At 42.3% G+C, this 18591-nt stretch overlaps 2 protein-coding genes across 3 annotated transcripts; one reads left to right on the top strand and one right to left on the bottom strand.

Moving 5' to 3' along the window:
* Positions 1-328: 328 nt before the first annotated feature.
* sigirr (single immunoglobulin and toll-interleukin 1 receptor (TIR) domain) lies at positions 329-5330 on the top strand. Its single transcript, XM_085913765.1, has 10 exons — positions 329-633; positions 1623-1880; positions 1974-2181; positions 2252-2379; positions 2589-2729; positions 2797-2940; positions 3035-3137; positions 3220-3370; positions 3510-3687; positions 3866-5330. Exons 1-10 carry the CDS (start codon positions 564-566, stop codon positions 4036-4038), a joined length of 1554 nt encoding a protein of 517 aa, XP_085769891.1. The 5' UTR covers positions 329-563; the 3' UTR covers positions 4039-5330.
* Positions 4575-17033, bottom strand: LOC147055539 (plakophilin-3-like). 2 transcript variants are annotated; one of them, XM_085913763.1, is made up of 14 exons: positions 16894-17033; positions 14699-14876; positions 12102-12187; positions 10998-11740; positions 10229-10352; positions 9618-9822; positions 9091-9265; positions 8102-8219; positions 7848-8012; positions 7396-7578; positions 7149-7302; positions 6734-6929; positions 6546-6633; positions 4575-5521 (listed from the first exon to the last, which is right to left on the bottom strand). In XM_085913763.1, exons 1-14 carry the CDS (start codon positions 16894-16896, stop codon positions 5480-5482), a joined length of 2460 nt encoding a protein of 819 aa, XP_085769889.1. In that variant the 5' UTR covers positions 16897-17033; the 3' UTR covers positions 4575-5479. The 2 variants fall into 2 exon arrangements, with proteins under 2 accessions (XP_085769889.1, XP_085769888.1); XM_085913762.1 differs by lacking the exon at positions 16894-17033 and having other exon boundaries at positions 14699-15252.
* Positions 17034-18591: the final 1558 nt, after the last annotated feature.

Here is an 18591-nt window from a genome sequence, read left to right as displayed (position 1 = left end):
GTATTATCATTGAAGCTAAAGGTAGGAGTGAATAATTTATTTGACTGATGCTGTCATAAATGTATGTTTATTGTGAATGTTGGGGGTAATCGTAGCGCAATGAGTGGATTGGTAGTTTACAGTATATTTAGTTCCACTTTTATATACACAGTGCTGTGTATTGAAGCTGATCAGGCTCGCATTTTTTAAACAGCTCATTTAAAAGTTTTTTTTTAATTATTGGGTCAACCATTACTATTTTACTATGCATGTGTACTTTTTCCACCTCTGACAAATTTGTAGGTTGAGCTCAGACCAGATTTCAACTACAATACTAAACGTCCTATTATGGAAAGCAGGTGATACTACCGGCTAAGACCACGTGACAAGGCACAGCCAATAGGAAGAGGTTCCTATGTCTCTCCAGGTGCAAGTGCAGGTGTCGGACGGCTGCGCAGTCGACTCGATCCGTACTACTACGCGTTAGGTAAAGTTACCATTTTGTAGCAAACAACAAAACAAACAAAAGAGTTGGACTTTAAACGGTTCTCCATTTTTGTAAGCGGGAAAGGACAACGGACGACATGGTCTTCTTTTTTGTTGCCTTTATTTTGGTGACCTCGTCTTTGCGGACCAACTCTGTCCTCTCGCTTGGTAAGGATGCCCTAAATAACACATTTTGTTGACTCAAGTTGGAGTGGGGAGAGGTTTCTGCTTATGGTGTCATACACTGTGTTATTTATGTCTACGTCCGTCATTAAAAGTAGAATAATTAGAGCTGTTCAATTGGCTATCTACGTAGGGTCAAGCTAGCTGTCTCGCAGTCACGTGCTGTTGCCTGGCAACAGAGGACCAGATTTGGACTTAGGACCCGGATGAGTGGTATTTTGTGTGTGAAAGAGGCCACAAGAAAACAAAACAAAACAAAACAAAACAATCTATGACCAATCAGCCAGGGCCAGTCGTGCCGGTTATTTGGTAGGTTTGGTCACATTGCACAATGAATGTGCGCATGCGCAAGATAGCCCGTCCAACTGGTCCGCAAACAGTGATACCTCAAAGTTGGTGGTGCTGTATTCTTATTATGCGATAAGTTGTCATTGTGTCAACTTCCCATCTATTTTTTAAAAAACAAATACAAACAATAATTGAATCTGGGTTGTAATATCAGGTATATTTACCTTTGCAATTTGAAAATAACATTCTTCTACATTGCAATGTTGATTTGAATTTGATTGTTCTAATAAATAAAACTTAACGGCAACATGTACGCAAACTTAGAGTTGATACCCTCATGCATGTCACGATTTGATCCCCAATAACTTATTAAAAAGGTTGATTAGTCTCCAGCAATATTATTATAGTTAATAAAAGTAAATAATCGAAAAGTTCTGAAAATTAAATTAGGTGTCTTTAACACAACTAACTGAAACTACATTTTCTGTTCATGAAAAATAATAATAATACTCGCTAACTCGAGTGAAAATGTCCTTCCTTTTCATCTTTTTGAGCTAAAACTAAACCAACAAATTTGCTCTGTTATCCAACGCTACTCTAACCCTGATCTCCAGAATCGCTGTGTTTGCCTCTTAGCAAAGAAAAGTCAGCGTGTAACTCTCCTGTGTTTGCAAATCAACATGAAGCTTGTGTTGATGAGGACCGTTTTGAAGAACGCATACTCTATGCGGGACAACAGGACCCCCCATACCGGCTCAACTGCTCCTTGGAGCCATTTCCTCATGCCCGGGTGGCTTGGCTGAAGGACTGTCAGCAGCTCAGTGCCCAGCAGGGAAATTACTACCTGGAGTTTTCAAACATCTCTTTCGAAAGCGGAGGGAACTACACCTGTTTGCAGCCTGGAAACAGCACAGCTTCGTTCACCGTGCGCCTAATCGTTAAAGGTGAGCTCCACATGCGTCTCACATTTAAGTCTGAACGATTACAATTACCCGTATGGATTTGTGTTTATTGCTCTTGTTTGTGTCTTCCCGCAGCTTTAGAGTGCTCCAAAGCTCCAAAGTTTTCTTCTAATGAGGTTCAGAGCAGCCTCTGGAGGCAGGTGGGATCCGCCGTGAATCTGAATTGCACCGCCCTGCTCTCCTGGGACCCGACTGAGGAACAATGTGACGCCTCACTGCACTGGACCAAAGATGGCCGTCCCCTGAGCAACGGCTCCTTGCTTTTGCAAAACACCTCTTCATGGTGAGTGGAAGCAACTTTCACAGTGTGTGTGTGAGATCAAGGGGAATGTGACCGTTTATTTTCTTGCTAGGTTTCAAGCTGGAGGTCAGCTAGTGGTGAGCAGCGTGCTGGTGGTCCAGCTTCAGGAGTTGGAAGACTTTGGACTGTACAGCTGCACAGTGAGGAATTCTTCTTCCAACTACAACCTTCAGAAATCAAGTAAAAACCTCCACATGATTTTGTATTTTAGTCATTTTGATGAATGAGGCTGTTAACTTGCTCGAGTACCTCTGCTATCGCTATGCTACAATTCACTACAAATTAAATTCACCTTCGTGATGAAAGAATCCAAAGCCTTCTGGTAGCGCAGCCATTTTAGTTATTTCATTGATTTCTAATCTGTTTTTTTTTTTTTTTGCAATCCTTAGGCATCCCAAGCCACACTGCTGCCGTCACCGGGGCCTTAGTCCTCCTCCTCCTCTTGGCTGTGGCTGCTGTCATCTACTCCAAGTGCCACCTGAACATCAAATTGTGGTACCGCGACTCTTACGGGGACTACGAGATGAGCGGTGAGTGCTAAGAGTGCCCCGGGGGCGTGTGAGGACATTGACAACTTGACGCACGTGTTTTGGTCAGATGGCAAGTTGTACGACGCCTACATCTCCTACGTGAACAATGACTACGACAGGAAGTTTGTCAATTTTATTCTCAAACCTCACCTGGAGAATAAACACGCACACAAGGTGCATCTCAATGACAACGACATCATGCCTAGCTTGGGTAAGTCATCGTATCAAAAAGAACCCAGAGAAAGACAATTTTAGATGATCATTTATTGTCTCACATCTGCCCGTCAATGCGACTGCAATTCAAGAACCTTCGGCAGAGCTTTTAATGAACATAAGTCGCTCCCGACGTCTCATCGTGTTGATGTCTCACGCATATCTGGAGCAGGACTGGTGCTCCAACAACTTCAGGTCAGGACTTCAGAATGAGTCCACACGTGTGTGTGGTCATATGTGGCATCCTGCATGTATGTGCGTGTGTGTGTTTTCTCAGACAGGGCCTGCTGCACTTGTTGGAGCTGTGCCGGCAGCCCATCGTCATCATACTGGAGGGTCAACTGAAACGCATGAGGCCTGAAATCAAGCAGCAGCTTAGTGAGCATCAACACTGTCTCACCATACTCACATGGAGGCACAACTCTGTGGTAAGAAAGCGCAACCAAGTGACAAGAAGAAAAAAAAAAAGACACTATTTCAAATGTAAATCCAAATTGAATGAAATTGTCAGTAGAACTTCCTTTTTCTTTATCAGTGGTCCTCCGAAAAATGTCCTCCTGTTCACAGACTCCCTCCTCCGCATTCTGGAAGGAGCTGGCCTTGGCCATGCCTCGCAGGGTCGTCTTCCACAACGAGGCGGCGGGCGACCCCCAAACCGTCCTACAGGATGACAAAGACCCCATGCTGACCCTTGACCCTGACTATCTGGACTGCCGCTCTGACACAGACCCCGCTGGGGACCTGGGTAAGAGTCCTGAAATTATATTTGATAGGATAAAAAAAAAAAAGGATGGATGATGAAAGCATTTTTAATAGTTTGGCTAACTTATTACAAGCATTAATTGTGAATATTTTCACAATTTAATATTTGATACCGCCAGTCAATGAACATGGCATGTAAGTGTTGATTCTTGGTCTTGTAGGAGTACGTCTCCCCATATACAAAGCTATGACCTCGAAGGCCCCGGTCCTCCCGGTTGTATCCAGTAGGGAGCGAGAACTCAGAAACCCAGACATAGACGTGTCGGACTTGGGAGCACGCAACTACGGAGCCCGTTCAGACTTTTACTGCCTGGTCACGAAGGAGGACATCTGACCCCCGGACACACACACACACTTACCTCTGATGAACACAATTAGGAAGTCTAGTTGTCCCGTGTCATTTTTGTGCATTTGTTTAAACTCTGAATGTTTCTCGTGTTCCTTTCCATTTTTTGACTGTGTTTGGAAAGCAGTATTTGTCATTTTTCATTCATGGCACTGTTGAAGATGTTGCTTCGTGCCCAGCAGAGGGCAGACTCTTGACGGATAAGACTAAAGTACAAACAGACAGCCGTGAGCATAACAAGTGCAAAGTACAAAAGTCAGAACAACGCAGCTCGGCACAGCTTCAGTTTGGGAGATAATCACGACCTTTAACCGAGCGGGACTGCAAGCGATGTCACGGTTAAGTCAAATCGAATTTTTAGTTCTCTCCTTGTGCTCTTATTTCGAGCCACGGTGAAGTGGGAGACTGAAGAAGGGTGCAGCAGGGAAGGGCCGGAATCATTCCTGTCTGAGCAAGAGAAAATATGTAAAGAGGGAGTGGTCGACACGTCGGCCCGCTGCAGCCTCAACTACACATGCACCTCATTCAGCAGATCTGTTTCTTTATTAGATCAGATGGTAGAGCTTCACACAGAGCAAATCACTTTTATTTTCAATACAAGAGAAGCCGGTCCCCAGAGTTGAAACGACTTAACTAGATGTCAGGTCATTTTATAACTGAAAATTGAAAGACTCCATATCTTGACAGGTGTCAAATGTAATGGATCATTTACAAAAAATAAAAAGCAGTGACTAAACAAACACATTTGAAAACTCGTTAGGACTGCATTCTTTCGTCAAAGCACGGTTTCTAGATCTCACACACACATGCGCACACTTACACTACTACTGAAACCTTTTTAAAAACTGCATAAACCAGACAATATAACAAAACTTACATTTGTAGCATAGCATTCGAGACTAAATGTTCATCTTCTGAGGCGCACACCATTATCCCAAACTTTGTGAAGCAAACAGCATAGACAATGTTATCTCAGGAGTACATTCACTTCCAATGCATTCTCACTTAGTTCATACACAATATTAAAAAAATAAAGAGTGACAAAAGACACAACATGAGAAAGTCCTTGGTTACAGTGTATAAAACATGATTTTTAAGTAGAACTTTAAGCAATATATACAAATAAGCCGTATAAGTACCACAATGTCATCGTCAATCATAACTTCACACTGTTTTTTTTTACATGTGCTTGTACAAAACACACATCCCCACTAGAATTTAGAGCTCACATTTTGCTTAGCAGTAAATATTCCAGCATATTCCACTCCTTTCTCTCTCACGTTAATTGAGTGTTTATATCACAAACATTATGACCGATAAAAACAGAGCCTGGATTATGTCGGAATAGAAGACGTCCGATGGCCAGTGGCGTGCAGGGCTGATGATCACCGCTGTAGAAGTGAACTTCTACTTTACGTTATCTTCCATTTTAAGCGAGCGTGTTTACAAAGTCTGGTCTCGTAAAGCCTTTCTGTAATGTTGAAGAAAGAAGGAAAGAGTTATTGAAGTATCCTCTGAAAATAGTTGTGCAAAAACAAACGCACTGGCCATTCTTTTTAAGGAGTCAAACATAAATTGTAGTTGACAACACTACACACATGGATGAAGTACATACCGGAATACGAAATAGATCACAAAACTCCCTTTTTTCTACAACAAGACAGTACAGATTTTATTTGAGTGAAGGCATTTTCGTGTTGTCAAGACTTGTTCATTAGCACATAAGCTAAATGCCGCGCCCTTGGGTGGGGCAAGTCAGAAGCTGCTGCAGGCGGTTAACCTCGAGTTTTGGCTGAGACGCGCATGAGTGCTTGTGTGTGATTTTTCAATGACTACCTTCACAGTAGAAGGGAAGAATTCCACAGATTAACATCAGCGCTACGCAGAAACATAATTTACCTGTCACCTTTTCCCTAGGATACAAACACACATTCCATTCAGTCGACTGGGGTGGGGGGTTCCGAAAATGTTTTGACCATGAGAACACGCCATATGTAAGTGAAAATATGGAGTACCTTCCTATGGGTTTGGATGATTATGGAAATATATTAATTGGCGTATTAAAATCTCAAATAATAAACACACTTATATATAATAAACATTCAATTCCAAATCTCAACTTTATATTTACTTTGTAATAATAACTACAAAATAAAGAACAATAATACATTCAAATAGCAATAATAACTGATGAATATGAATTCCAGCTGTTATGTTCACCTTGGCCTCTGAGGGGCAGTGTTCATTTAATTACATTAAAATAAAAAGAGTAGTAAAAGAATAATTTATGATTGTATTCTAGTAATGTAGTGTAACTTATCACCTCCATGCTAATTTTCTCTGAGCCTGTCAATGGGATTTTACATTGATGACTAGCATTAGCGCCGGCAATGTTTCTAAAACTAAACATGTCTTATATTTACATATACTATAAATAATAACGAATTTAAAACATGGTTTGAAAAATTTGATAAATCTATGAAGAGTTTCCATACGTTTTTGTAGTCTTTGTGCAGCTTCTTGTACTGGAACATGTTGCTGAGCACTGTGGCGGCTGCTTTGGCTGCTTTCATCTTTCCATAACTGCAACAACACCAAAAATAACAAACCACATGTGGCACCAATACTTGTCTATTCAACATTCTTCTACACCACAAATGGAATGTCAGCACTTTCGCCTCACCTGGAGTCATTGGTGGTCTTGATGGCGACCAGTTTGGACAAGCCGCCAAAGAAGCACACGTCTCTGGCGGCGACCGAGCTGGAGGTCACCAAGTTGTTAAGAATCCCGCAGATGTTGACCACCACGTCGCTGGATGGCTCCTTCTGGTAGCCGTCGGCGGGCAGCTTGGCCACGAGATTGTTCACTACCTTTGTGGCTTGAAAAACAAAACGGCAACAATCAAAATCTGTTCGAACGTGTGTTCATGGGTCATTTTCAGTTTCAAAAGTTGATTTTACCACTGAAATCTTCACATAGCTTATTGAAAAGTAGTACAATAAAAACACAAATGTTTTTCCAAACAATAATTGTCACTAATAATCGTGATGATCATTTTGGCTATAATTTACTCTCCAGTGGGTCACTTTAGACTCACCCATGTGATTCTTATCATTGGCATGGCGGGACAAATTTCGTAAGAAGCCCGTGATGGAACGTAGCTCCAGGTCGTTGTTGGTGCGCAACAGGTCCAGTAGAACGGGCAACATACGCTCCTGTTCCAAGGCCCGGCGGCTCAGGACTCCCGCCCACTGAAGCAAAGTCAAACAATTCAGTTTAATTCGTTAGCGGTGCGTCATTTGGATAAAGTCAGAGGTCTCCGCCCCCCCCCGGCCGGCGCTGACCCGCTTGTCTCCTGCCGTGAGGTTCTGCAACGCTCCAGCCGCCGCCTCCCGCGTGGTTGAATTGATCTCGCACTGCTGCAGCACGCGGTTGTACAAGGTCAAGATCTGCGGATGCCACAGCCACTCCATCCCCTTCGGAACGCGGACCACCTCGGATAACGTGGACAGGTCCTGGTTCCTGCTCTGTTGGGGGCGGGAAGGGCCAAAAGAAAAAAAAATATTAGTAATACAAATATTTATGAGTAATTTGATTGGTAGATGAATTGTGTTGTTTACATTGTGTGTCCGTGTGTGTGTGTGCGAGTTTGGTTCCGAAGGCACGGTGCCATCAGTGCCTTTGTTTGTCATTCAGACAGCTCGGTGGGCGGGGCTAGCATGTGCAAACATTTTCACGGTTTTGAAGCACCTCATGATATTCAAAGAGGAGAAAGGGAAGCGTCACGTGGGCTTACTTTGTTAGCCTTCTTGCTCTGAGGCGTGAAGCAGCCGATGGCTTCGCCTTTGCCGGAGTCCTCGGCTCGGCTCGGCCCCTCCAGATGAATTAAAGCCGATGGCGGCATCTCGCTGTATAGCTGGTAGGAGAGGTTCCTCAAGACACACACTGCATTTTCCACCCCCTGAAGGACACACACACACACACGTCAACACACAGACACCACAAAGGGCCGAGATAAGTTCTTAGCTCTGCGCTTTGTGGTGCGCTCACCTTGTCCTCGGCCTTGTTCTCCTCCAGCGAGCCGTTGATGTATCTCACCAAAGAGTCGACCAGCCCGTGAGTTTGTCTCATCTGCTGGCGGGTCTTTTCATTCACTGAGCTCAGATTCCTGCCAAATGTGTGAGAGACCATAAGAGGTGGCTTTTATTTATTTATAAAGAAATACATTCAAAATTAATTGTGAAAGCTCGTATATTAATTGAGAAAGACTTTTTTTATTTTGGTTAGTTTTAGTGCCACAAGATAAACTTAGTTTACGTGTTTTCAAAGCCTTGAAAAATATTTTTTCAATTTGAATTTGAATGATTTTGGTCAGTTTTCTCGCGCTTACTGAGTATTTTTGGAGCCATATAAGCTCATGTGGGAAGTCATTTGGAACGACTGGCAATACCAAAATAATTTGAAATATTTGCACAGCTGAACTGATCCATCACATTTTCCAGAGTAAAGGTTGCAACATTACAAAGTCACAAATTCAAAGACATTAGGTTGTCATTTGACAAAAAAATGAAGGAGAAAATGAATCAAATAAGAAAAATTATTTTATGTGTAATCTGTACTTAAATGATAAACATCTCAGACAGGGTTATAGAAATTTTGGATTTGTTATGAAATTTAGTTTTGTATTTATATCTTTCTTTTTTTAGATTGTTTATAACAACTCGGCTTCATTTTAGTTGACTTTTTATTCATTTGTTTTCTTCGTATAATAAATATTTGATGAATGCAACTTAAAAAAAAAAGCTCAAAATAAATTCTCTGTGATAAGATAAAAAAAAAACAGTTCATTGAAGAAATACCGTAATTAGAGACTTTACATTTTACGAATGTGTGAAAGTGAAAGCTACTATTCAAAAGATGACTTGTTTCTTTTTATAATCTCATAACCTTTGAGTCACATCATTTTGTGACGTCATACTGACACGTTTACACTTCGCAGAGGCCTTAAGAAACCAAGACAAATATGAACTAAGGCGCACCTGAGACACCCGGTGGTATTGTAGAAGATTTCCGCCTCGGAGGCCGACTGCGTGATTCCCTCCGAGCCCTCGCTGCCCGACAGCGGGATGAGGATCTTATCGGTCAAATCCGGAAGAGCCTCTCGGGCCAGTTTCTCCTTCAGGGTATCTTTGGATGAAAGGTTCCACAAGATGCCTGGGGGAGCAGAAGAACAGGTTAGTGATGTAAATTTTGTTAGTGAGCTAAAACCTTTTTTTTTTTTTTTTTTTTTTTAAGTAGCTGTTCAAAATAGAACATTTAACCCATATTATGAGAAAGAATAAAGGCCTATTGAGAATAAAGGTGCGGTCGCTATCATCTCACTTTGGGTTATTGAATGAGCCGACACAAAAGAGCATCAGACGAAAGGGGGGGGGGGGAAGTCAAAAGGCCCGAAATGGGTGTGGCGGGTATGATGGCAGTCCACACGGCCAGAAAATGAAATGAAAGCTGCACGTGACATTTGGCAAGAAGATGATGAACAACAACTCCGACTGCACATTCTTACCGGTGATGTTCTTTTGGAGCTCATCATCAGGCTCCTTGAGCGCCTCCACCAGCTGGGGGATGCCGCCCTCCTCGATCAGCGCCACTTTGTTCTCCATGTTCTCGTAGATGAGATTGCGCGTGGCGCCGGTGGCGTAGCGCTGCACTTCTTGATTCTCAGAGTTGAACAGTTTAACCAGCTCGTTGATGCCCTTGGATTGACGCACCTTGGAAAGAAAAAAAATTATAGCTGTTTTTTAGCTTACTGAAGCTTCCTTCATTTTTGGCCTCAACTTACACTAATGGTCAAAACCACCACATTTCATTTCTGTACTTTTTTGAGGGGAGGAAATATAACTCGTAAAACGTAAACCACTGTGGTTCTTAAGACGCCAGCTCCTAACACCAAACAAGAAGCTGAAAGCAGCTGGGCCAGACCAAAACCAGTTGCGAGAACAGTGTCCGGTCATCATTGACACCTTGTTGACCAAAACGTCATGTACGGAACCCGCCCGACCAAAAGTAGAGCGTCACCTCCAACATGACGGCAAAAAGAATTTTTGTGGTTTGAGTTCCTCAATAATATGCTAGCCTGAGGAATTCCAAACCACAAAGCTCATCTGTTTGTCATACCTCATTTTTGGCGTCGCTGTCATTGTAACACTCGTGTTGAATATAAGCTGCACCCAGGACTTGCAAATCGGGGTCCGGTTCTCTCAGGTACTGGATAGCTCTGGCCATATCCAAAGTTTCAATCCTGTTTGAGAAACACATGAGAACTTACATCCAAGACAGTAGCTGTTGTTGCACAAAATATGACTTTTTTTTTTTTTTTTTAAAAGAGCAACATTAATCTCAGGCTTTTCTTCCAGTATGATGAATTGCCACTAAATCTCACAGAAGTCTGCAAATCCACTTGGCTAACCGCATTGTGTGGGGATGTGTGAAACGTGAGGCCTGAAATCGAGCTACCACACCCAAAACCAGTCATACAGCTATGAAGCCAGGTCACAATCCATGGGCCACTTACTGTGAACTCACAGCACTAGAAAACACTCATATTTGGAAAGAAGGGACACCATCACATCTTCACCTGTCGCTGCCCTTTATCACCCATTTAAAAATGAATCAAATTTTAGCACTGATTAAAACATTTCAAAATAAATACATTGAAGGATTTTAATTGCAATACTGTGATACTATAAAACAGCAAAATAGTTGCTCAAGGTTATCACAGCTTTGGAATCCATGTCTTGGATCTGCCAAAAATGTACAGTTTGCTATTATTTATCTTTAGATATCCTGGCGAGTGCAAGTTTAAACATTTGGTTGTACTCAACAAATCTCATAAGAACGCAAATGAAACTTTTAGACACGAGATAAACAACGGCAAGCGTCTTACCCGTTGAGATTCCCCAAGCTTCCGATCCCCATCTGCCCGTTGAAGATGTCGACGCCTCGGCCCACGCTCTGCATGCTTTTGACCGACATGGCCCGGGACATGGTGCTTTGACGCCGCTGCATGGCTAAATTCCCCTGGGAACCGGAGGAGATTCCTGGCCCGATGAAGCCCGAGTCCACTTTGTCCCCTCCGAACATGCTGGACGCGCTTGACATCTGTCGCTGCAGGGTCCCCGACATGGAGCCCATGCTCATCCGGTTACGGTTGTTAATCCTGTTGATGGTGCGGTAGGCCGGGCCTTTGTAGGAACTTTGCTGGACCATCCCCACGTCAATCTCCGGGCCACGCGGGATAGTACCGCTGAGGGATCGGCGCATGGACCCCGCCGGGAGCGTCATGGTTCCTCCTCCTTGCCTCACCTGGCCCATGTAGCCATTAGATTGCATGTACTGGCGGCTGAAACCGGCGTCACGGTCGGAGGCCAAGCTGGCTCCGTCGCTGCCGTCCACCATCCAAGCGTTTCCCGGCATCGTCTGCTGCCTCATGGTGTGCAAAGAGACCATTTCGGGTTCCAGGCGGGCTTGGTACTGGTTCCCCTGGTAAGTGCCCATGTGAGCATCTTCACGGTAAAAACCTCCGCCGCCGTTGAGTCGTCCGTCGCCGACGCTGATCTTGTGGAACTGGGCCATGTCAGGACCGGCCGAGAGAGCGCTGAAACCGGACCTCTGGGACATCTGTGGTGTCTGGAGATGAAGGAGGGAGCGAGTGTTAGACTTCAACGTTGAGGGAGTGTTACTTATTGCGATCCGTCTTCTGCTTGTGTGGGAGCGCGTGTATGCGTCACTTCATTTAGAGGAATCAACGTCAGTTTCCCAATACATGAGAAAAATGCAAGGTATTTATTTTCTCAGATATTCTACAGAAATGAAAATTTCATGTCAGTATTAAATCTAGACAAACTCATCCAGTGTAAAATTGGAATCTAGAAGGTGGATTTGAAATCCCTGAACGGATCTTTTGACAGCTGTTTGTGAAATACCACACATGCCAGCAGAGGGACCGCTCATACTTTGTGAATACACGCTTAAAGGGTGAAATACTCACCATTGTCCTGGAGCCTGAGAAGACGTAGGATGCCTTGGAGCTTGGATTGTACGTCTGGTATTTCATAGTGGAAGACCCACCGTAGTCTGGAGGAAAACAAATAGGCGTCATTACTAGCGGTCATGTCAGTTAAACAAGCTCAAATGCCTCTTAAATCGTTCAGCTCGACTTTTCACATGGCTTGAGAAAAATGTGGACGTAGAGCAAGACATTTCACGTGGCTATTTGAAATACATTTGTTACTTGAAATAAGGATGGTTATAAGAGTTATTTTGTTCAATGTTTTAGTGAGGAACAAGGCGGGCGTGATTTCAAAAAGCAGGTCAAGGCAGAAAAACAACAAAGATGATTGGAGGTTTTTTCCAAAGAGGGCTCTCCCTCCCACACATTTCACTTCCCATCACTGTTTCTCTTCATAAGAATGTTCACTTTATTAAGCAAGGCGCTTCATTAAAGCTGACTCAGCCTTTGAGTTCCACTCAGATGTCAAAGGAGGTTGGGGGAAAAAAAAAAAAAGACTCATGCATTTTTGCATTTCTGTTTGTGTAATAAACACTCAGCAGTGAGACTGAACAACTTTAAGAGACCTTTCAATACGTATTATGACTGTGATTTTAATATGCTATTATTTTTTAAGGTCCTTTTATGTATTTTTTGTATTAAAATTTAACATACAATTTTGGTGTAAGCATAAATTAGTAAATCAGGATTCAGATTACAATAATGCAGCAGTGAGAAGTCCATTTGAATTTGAGCCGTTATTCAGACCTTTTCGGCAAACAAGAGCCATGTCAAAAATCCTTATTTTAAATCAGCAGTCTCAAAAGGAGATTTTTGTGGCTTTACTATAACACAGCACGTTTGTAACACTGTGCATTTTGATATACAGTCATTCAGTCATCAAAACAAGGAATAACCAAATCCAAATCATAAGGGGACTTAACCCGCATCCCTGACGATTTAAATACGGGGCGAAAACCTGCTCTTTATTTATACTTCACAACCAAAGCACAAACACTTTCCGCTCAAGTGCTATTCTATTTAGTCAAACAAAGGTGGGATAGTCACAACCAAGCGCTTGGACTTAAGTTAACGTCTATTAGGCCAGTCCGAACGTGAAAGTCTGTCTCATCGACCTAAGAGCAAAAGTGACATGAGGAGTCGCTTCACATTTGATAAGACGTGAACACACACAAACCGGTTTGTACTGAGAAGAATGATGACTGGTGCGTCCCTAACACCCCCCCGCGTCAAGTGTCAACGCCCAAGCACACCTGAGACATCGCACATAAAAACGTGCCCCGTCACCATTTCAAACTCTGAACTTGTTCATTTTTTTCCCCCACTCCCGTCTAAAGTCATCAATGACTGTTGCCAGTGCCTCCCTCGGACTTCGCTATTTACAGGAAGCGTGTAGTGTACAGGAAACACGGGAGGACCGACTTTTCTTCTAAATTCCTATTTTAAACACTGGCTCCTATTTTCTCAGTAATGGGCGTGTCTTCTACCAGTTGATACAACAACTCGCAACTGGAAGTGATCCTTCTCGCCGAGCGGTCATGTTTTACCTCAAACGTGCATCAAAGTTAATCCAGAGAAATATCGACACTAAAATGCTGCATTCCAGACGTTTAGGAGGATAATTGGAGTGTACATAAAGAACTTGAAGCTTCAGCTGCTGTCATTAGACAAGCAATCATTTTAAAAAGGTCACGTGAGCTTTATTAAAAGAATCAAGTGAACAAACGATACACAGCTTAAGGAAGTTCACTCATGACCTTTCACTTCCCCTTTGGAGACTCCGAGTTTATGCAAGTACCTCACCGTGACGTGTGCATACATGAGCTTCTTGATAACGTCAAGGTCACTAAAAACTCAAGATTGCATGACCTTAGAGGTGTCCGTTTTTCCGTACCACTGTCGCCTCTTATCGTGACTGAGAGCAGGAACTCGGAGGGGCTGCCCAGAGGCGCACGTTCATCTCACTCTGCTATCGCAGGAACGTTGATGAAAGCCATGCTTGTTGCAGCCTGTTATACATTAACCCTTTGAAATGCTCAGCTTGCAAAGAAATTCTGGCTGGTGTGTGGCAATAACCTGCAGGCAACCTGAACGGACACATTCCGATTTCATGCTAACTTCACACTGCTATTGGTGACATTTGGAATTGTTGCCTCACTACGCAAAGCAAATGTTTTTGTGAGACCAACTTAATTGTAATGATCTTTTCATTGAGTAGTATAAATGATCACAAAATTGACTTATATTGAAGGCTCTTAAGCTTCCTGTGAGGATGTCGGCTTGTTTTCTACATTTATGTAACTTTATTGCTCAAGTACAGGCTGTCTTATCAATTTGAACAAAACACTTTAAGGGGGTGGGGCTTTCAAATGTGCAGATATGGGATGTTTTTAAGTCCCTATGCTCACACATACAATTTTTATTTTTTTTATTTTTTTTTCTCAATATGACAATATAGGATTGCAATAAATAGGTGTCTCAAGTGCATTTCGGTCATTCTAAATTTATACGTGTTTTTTTTAAATTGCGGATTTCATGAAATACAACAGTGGCGGGCGGACTAGTTGTTGTCTTACCTGACATGGCGGAGGTGACAGCGGAGCCATTGTGACGCGGAAGTGTGGACTTTTCGGCCAACCTCATCTGAACCTGCTGCTGGACCCGGCGAGCCCTCGCCATCTCGTCGGAGATCGAGGTGCCGCTCCCGAGATGGATCTCGGTCGGGAGGCCGTAGGTGGTGACCGAAGTGTTGGGCTGCAGAGCGGACAGAAAGACATTCTCAGAGGCCACGGAGCTCATTTTGGAAAAAAAAGTAGCGCGTCCAGGCGCGGTGCTCGCGGAATGAGGGAGTGGAGGCGTACTGAGGCTTCCCCACTCAGGAGAGGTGCTTCAGGAGGGGGCGGAGCCATAGAACACTGGACCGCGCCTGACGCGCACAGGTGAGCGAAGCGCTTCTTGCGTAACAACATATTTACAGACGCTTGAGTAAAAAACAATACGCTTGAGTAAAAAACAATACTTTGGGCTTTTCAGGTTCAAGTCGAAGCATGGATTCAATTCATGTCCTTAAAACTTTGAAGTATGAAATCCACAGCCTGGATTCAACCTCCCAACTGCATTACTAGTCAAGACGTTGGAGACGTTAAGATATCAATCTGAATAATGTACTGGTCATAAAACATCATCGACATCATATAGGCGACTGGGAAAACATGCACAAGATGTGCAAAGCTGCTATCTAGGCAAAAGGGGCCTACTTTGAAGACTCAGAATTATAAAACATTTAGTTGTGCATCAGTATTTGTTCACATTGTCAATGACTTAGGTACAAATGTACAATTGGTACATCTTTAAATGATAAAAGTACACTGAATTAGTTTAATAACTTAGTTAAGTCATTCTGTACATTAGAGCTGAACACTTTTCTCATGTAATTGTGACTTATTAGATGTTTAAAGAGACTACAAAATAATAAAATAGCTTGGTAATAAATACAGTAATAAAAGAAAGTGCATTTGTTTTTTTATTTTCCACGTTTTTATCTTGCTTTCTTGTCTTGCCTGTTTTCAAAAATGCCCCCCCACACGCCCCCAGACACAACACAGACATCCGTCTGGATTAGTCATCGTGTGCAACTCTCTAGATCTACATTGCTTAAAGACTCAATGATCCCATTAAGAAATTGCACAAGCAATCCACTCTGTGATATCATCCTGCTAAATGATTACTTTTGAGGGTCATTTTCAATAATTTACTCAATCTTATTTTTTTTAGGCACACCCCTCCATAGCGACATATTGGAGTTTGGTATTAGTTTTGTTTGGTATAGCTTATCTTAGTTTAGTTTGAAAAGTTTGATTACACATTGATCGCGAGTGTGTGTGCGTATGTGCACAAGGATGCAGACAGTCTTTCCTGCCGAACTGGCTCATCAAATGAGTCATATTGTGTTTTTTGTCCTCAAAGTTCTAATAAAAGCCAGGATGCTTTGTTTTTAAAAAAGATTTGAAAGTTGACATGTTTTGATAAAATATTCTGTGAATCTATATATATTTGTGGCTTGAAGACAAAATACAAAGTGTATTTTGATTCCCACTATTGTCCGTCATGTACAAAATACTGCACGTACATGACAAAACTACAGAAGTTCATCGTCATATATTTTGTAGATTTTAAATTGGGATTTGAGCTTGTGTGTGAATAGCCGCAAATGGATACAAGGTGTGGCGCAGTCGTTAGGTGACTCCACACCCAACGTTTATCTGGAGTGTGTTGCTATGAGTCAGTATTCTAACAGCAAGCAAAGAGCAAGTTTGCATATGCCTGCATGTTTGTGTGCTTGCTTGGAATATAACCCTTTGACAAAAACATGTTCTCGATTTCACTTCTACAATTAATTGTCCACCAAACATGGCAAGTGGTTGTTAAAATTTGATATCACGTCGAAGGATGCGATTCCACCCAACCCATCAGTGAAGAAAAATAAACACTGCCAACTGTTGGGCAATATTTTAAGTCTCGTTAACATTCCTATGTCTCAAGCACAAGTCATTAAACACTCAAGTTTTGGCTTAAGGACAGATGACAAATGTCAATAAAGAAAATAGTAAAAGATAAAAAGGCCTAGCGGGTACAATAAATGAGTTAGGGTTAGTACCCTGATTAAAGAAATGGAATAGAAAATACTTTTCTGAAATGAATTAAGCAGTGAAATTAGCAATTGTAAAACATAAATTAAATTTCTAGCGCTAATGAATAAATGCTGACCTACCATTGCCACTAAGGCTCAGCTGTTTGTGGATGTGATGTATCTTCCTTCCTTCCTTCCAAGCGGGTGAGCAGATGTGTTACAATTTTGTTCCCAAGTCTTAATTGTTACGTCTGTGTGAACTGTCACCGCCCTAAAAAAAATTTCAATTCTTGCTGCGTGTCAATACAAGACAGGCCCCAAACAAAAGATGAGTCAACGGTGACGGCGCAGCAGGGTGTGTTAGCGAAAGGCCGCACGGGAAAGCGCAGTGACAGGAAGGATAAGTGATTGCCAAATAAGTCTGACGGTTCCCTACAAGACGTTGGAAGTCTTCACGAGACGTAGGGAGGGTTTCAGACTCGCTTCTGCCAAATGCCGGTATTTTATTTTTAGTCTTTCACGCACTGAAATTATTTTGAAGGGTGTTACCTTTGTGAAGGAATGGTTCAGGACATCACATCATCTATTCTCTGTCCCATTCAGATGATATGAGTGACAGGAATTTACCGAGCGTGATCTCGTCACTGTTAGTCGGCCAGGGTGTGTTTGGGGTTAATATGAGAGCGTGATTGGCAAGCGAGAGTGTTAAACTTGTTTTGCAAGCTGACTCATACCTGAGGGGAAACGGCCCGGACCAGTTATTACCGCTTTGAGATCAATCTGTCGGTAATGTCTATCGATTAGGGATGGAATTCTGGAATCTGAAAAAAATGGGAGGGGAAAAAAAAAAAAACTCAGGTCATGACTTTAGTAAGGTGACAATACGATATATTGAGAGGAGACATGTTTACTTTTGCATGAAAATGCCTCCACAGCCATCCAGTGTAAAACAAACAATGTTAATCTTTGGTCATCCGTCAATTTCTGAAAACGCGCCTTTAAGTGAGCCGTTCTGCACTTTCACCCATCTGTTACATAACCATGCCCACACGAGATTTTCGGTCCCTACCATATTCAGCTAGGCTGGGCGAGCTAGTACACTGATAAGTTTATTTATATAGCTGATAATCACAAGGTAGTGTCACAAGCTAATCACAAGTGTGTCATAGTACTATGCTTTTATGTAAATACACAAAAAAAAAAAAACATACTGTTTCAGTATAATTAAAAAATGTCCAGCAAAATACCACAAAATAAAAGTCAGCATTTCTAAAAAATGAACGCTGGCAGTGAGTTCCAGATAATTTGCCAGAGGAGTCACGGGTTAAATTATCTATCAGTACAAAGCTGTTTTTGAAGGAGGGGAGCTCAGGTTAATGTGGGATGTTACTTGGCACACAACAGTAACAAGCAGACGTCTGCGCCGGTCGCCAGGCAACTGCTCTCCGTTTGAAAATAATAAGATGGTAGTAATCTTCGCTTATCCCTCTGCCAGATAATTCTCCGGAAGCACACTATTATGATCCACAGTGCTGTCAAATAATCAAATATTGTTTTGGATCTAATGGAATGATCCAACTAACGCGGTAGTATTTTATAAAAGTATCGTATAATATTGGCAAATATCCTATCACAAAAATGTTTCAAAAATATCTGAATGACACAGACATGGCAAGCAAATCTGTTTAATATTGAATGAAACTTTTTGTTTTCTCTTCTCATAGAATTCTATTAAGCTCTTGTCAAATACATACTAAATATGTCGTATCGTATCATCATCTGGTATTAGTATAAAATCCAAGTCCTTGAAAACATCAATGAATTATCAACAGCCAAGAA

Source organism: Syngnathus leptorhynchus, chromosome 6, assembly GCF_054491065.1.
Source record: "Syngnathus leptorhynchus isolate UIUO chromosome 6, UIUO_Slep, whole genome shotgun sequence".
In the NCBI taxonomy this organism is placed as follows: Eukaryota; Metazoa; Chordata; class Actinopteri; order Syngnathiformes; family Syngnathidae; genus Syngnathus; species Syngnathus leptorhynchus.
The sequence above is the reverse complement of the archived record's forward strand: the minus strand, read 5'-3'. Positions and strand labels throughout refer to the sequence as shown.